Source organism: Corythoichthys intestinalis, chromosome 22 (genome assembly GCF_030265065.1).
Source record: "Corythoichthys intestinalis isolate RoL2023-P3 chromosome 22, ASM3026506v1, whole genome shotgun sequence".
Taxonomy (NCBI): domain Eukaryota; kingdom Metazoa; phylum Chordata; class Actinopteri; order Syngnathiformes; family Syngnathidae; genus Corythoichthys; species Corythoichthys intestinalis.
In genome coordinates this window covers 14,901,432-14,904,739 of record NC_080416.1, presented here as the reverse complement: position 1 = coordinate 14,904,739, position 3,308 = coordinate 14,901,432, and the positions used below count along the sequence as shown (strand labels likewise).

The 3,308-nt window shown below is 40.6% G+C and overlaps 1 protein-coding gene across 1 annotated transcript; it reads right to left on the bottom strand.

The window, feature by feature from the left end:
• Window positions 1-1,409: 1,409 nt before the first annotated feature.
• Window positions 1,410-2,864, bottom strand: rplp1 (ribosomal protein lateral stalk subunit P1). Its single transcript, XM_057828252.1, has 4 exons — window positions 2,646-2,864; window positions 1,829-1,903; window positions 1,637-1,754; window positions 1,410-1,557 (listed from the first exon to the last, which is right to left on the bottom strand). The coding sequence occupies exons 1-4, from the start codon at window positions 2,715-2,717 to the stop codon at window positions 1,475-1,477; spliced, it is 348 nt and encodes a 115-aa protein (XP_057684235.1). The 5' UTR covers window positions 2,718-2,864; the 3' UTR covers window positions 1,410-1,474.
• Between the last annotated feature and the right edge of the window lie 444 nt (window positions 2,865-3,308).

Here is a 3,308-nt window from a genome sequence, read left to right as displayed (position 1 = left end):
TACTTGCCTATTCATTTAGGAGATTCCCGGGTCACTTCCTGTTCTGTGACCCAAAATCAACAGGAAGTGGCCCATAAAATGTTAAAAGATTAACAGGTAATGACTGGAAAACCCAAAACTACCTCGTTGCCTGGCACTGATGGCCATAGAAGTGGGAGGGGCCCTTTTGCCACCCTCCCTGTTCAAATGTATTGGACGTCTATTAGTGACAAACTTACAGCCAATGCTTAATTTGTAAATCATAAGGTGCCGGAATCCAAAGTACATATAACAGCGCAGGGATGACGAGACGGGCACAGGTCCCGGAACATACGCAGAAAATGATGCTGAAAACAACACGCAAATGCCCACTTGCCATGCTGTGGGACTTAAAAGTCTCAATTTCAGATAATACCCATGGTATAAATGTTATGACAACAATTTACCATTATTTAGACTATAATCTGCAGAGCAAGGGCACTTGTCCACATAACCACAGGTGGGACTTACAGTAACGTACAGTCTAACTTGTAAAAGATAAAAAAAATAAATTTGAGATGTTACCATGATCGCTGCAGCTGCCCTCATCGCCAGTTGTTGCTTTTCTGAATCGTTTTGAACCGTCTTATTTTGAAAAAAGACAGTAAATGCAACTGTCTTTCTAGCATGATAAAATACTGTTTGATCCTGGCTGCTTGCTCCCTAGATGCTGCAAATTTCCTTTCTGCAAGTTTTTTTTTTTTTTTAATGTCAGGGGGGCGTGATTTGTTGGTCCAGCTTTTCAGTGCATCAACAAATCTTTCAGATGATGTTAACTTTTTATAAACAACATGCAATTCTTGGGATTTGATCTGTAAATGAACTCATGCACATTATTTTATACTGTAATGTCCGCAACTATGCACGATCCCTTTAAGAGACACTGGGACTGGAGAGCTGTGAGGTAGTAGGAAGCGAGGAGGAGACGGGCAAGAAGCAAAAGTTAGTGGTGGCAGTCCGCGGTTATTTTTTGTTGCCACAATCGAGAAAGCCATCAACGACGCCTGTACTTTCCCATCATTTGGGGCTATTACAATATTTTTAAAAAACGTTTCTATAGTGTCATTTTCTATACACGAGAGGTGCCGGCTCTTCCCAAATAAGTCCCGGAACACAGGGAGGCCAAAATTTAGAGTTGCCGAATCTTGTTCCGGCAGGATTTGGCAAAAATTAACCCCTGCTTACAGCACAAGGATGAAGATGGCTTGTTCTTCTATTTGTTTTGTAAAAAATCTTAAGATTTCCTGACCAACGTATCAAATATCGTTGAACCGCGTTATCGTAAAGTACCATGAGGTTCCCACTCCTCTAATTTATAGATACATGCATTACAGATTCAAATTTTCAAATTGTGATCTTTGTTCCGACTAAAGCAAATTTATAAGGTTGAACACATAAAAATTTCAAGACCGTTTTTTTGGAGCACATTTTTATTGTGTTTTTAGAAAAACAACATTTAATCAAAAAGACCGAAGCCCATGTCGTCGTCAGACTCCTCGGACTCTTCCTTTTTCTCTTCTTTCTTCTCCTCTGCCTTGGCTGCATGGTTAATTGGCAAAACATGGTGAAAAAAAATTCGCAAAAATCTACATCATGTGACCAAACGTTAAAGCAATACCTGGGGCAGCTCCTGCCGGGGCGGCAGCTCCTCCAGCTGCAGGGGCTCCGGCTGGTGCTCCACCGCCACCAGCACCGACATTGCAGATCAGGCTGGCGATATCGACGTTTGACAGAGCCTATGGGATGCAAGGACTGTTCAGCATCTTGCACAGTGCGCTTCATTTAGGTTGTAGAATGAGACTGACATTACCTTGGCGAAGAGGCTGGGCCAGAAAGGCTCAACGGTAACGCCGGCTGCCTTGATCAGGGCGTGCAGCTTGTCCTCCTATACACAAAATTGAAAGGACATGTTACTTTTTGGCAATTTATGTATGTGTATTTAAAAAAAATGGCAATATTAACATTTGTTACATTAACCAAAATATGTCCACATAAGAGGACGCTGCGTTTCAATAACCACTACATTACTATCAATCATTTTTATACACAATTTTTTTTTCCCCAATAAATTTTGATTTCACTTTAAATTTCCTAGCATTTAACTCATTAGCTGCCATTGACAATAATAGACGGCCAATTCATCTAAACTAGGAGTGGCAGAAACCATTTACTCCAAGACTCCCCCAGTCATAATGGACTGGACTTCCAGCAGTTCGAGTTAAAACCCTTAAAAGAATTTGGCACATTATTAAATTTACAGTATAAGGTGGACCATGCATTTTGGTCTAATTGAAGACGATTTGGCCAAGGCAGGATTTCTAATGTTTGAATTTTGAAATTTACTATGTGTTCAAACAAGTGTTATGATTTTATAAAGGCAAGCAAGTCATTTTAAAGTGACAGATTGTTGTATGCTCGTTGGCCACTCGTGTTTTGCCAGGAGTTAGCCTAGCGTTAGCAAACAGCACCTAGTCCTAAATCCATAAAAATGCTTGAGTTATAGTTTTCTCGCTTTCCGAACAAATAAGGTAGGTTAATAACAATGCGACCATTTTTTAAGTATTCTCTTTGTGGCCAACTACACGGCTTATAGTTGATATAGCTAACTGGGCTAGCGGGACACTTACGGTGACAGTGACTTCATCGTCGTGGAGGATGAGAGCCGAGTAAATACAGGCGAGCTCAGATACTGAAGCCATTTTAGGAGTTTATTTTCACGTTTGTGGCGTCGGATGCCTAATTTAGACGGTGCTAGTCGCCGGATTACGGGCCTTAGCTTCGGGTGAAGAACCGAGCACCTTAGGCACGTTGACTTCCTGTTAATGGGAAAGGGAAGGCGGAGAGCGGGAGTTTGGTATTTATAGTATGCGTCGCCGGCAGAATGACGTCATCAAGTACAGTCAGTGATGATTGGATGCTTGTTTTTTCCCCGTTCATCGGTCTTTATTTAAACAAGTTAGTTGACAATTAAGTACATACAGTCTTTGCTGTAAAGTTAAAATTATCTGCGCAAAACAAATATAAAAGGCAAATTAATTAAACAAATTAAAACAAATTAATTATTTTTTTGGGTCGTATTCTTGATTTTTGAATCCAAATTTCATTCAAATATTTGAAGCATGTACCCTCCCACTCCAAAAAAAGAAAAAAAGAAAAAAAAATTGAATCCCATTTTTAACATACGGACAAAGAAACCTGGCAGCCACAATAAAAAGGCAGTAGGTGGGTCCCACAGTTTTTCACTATGGCATGGCCTCCTCTTTGCCTGGGTTGTAGGCAAGGGTGTAGGT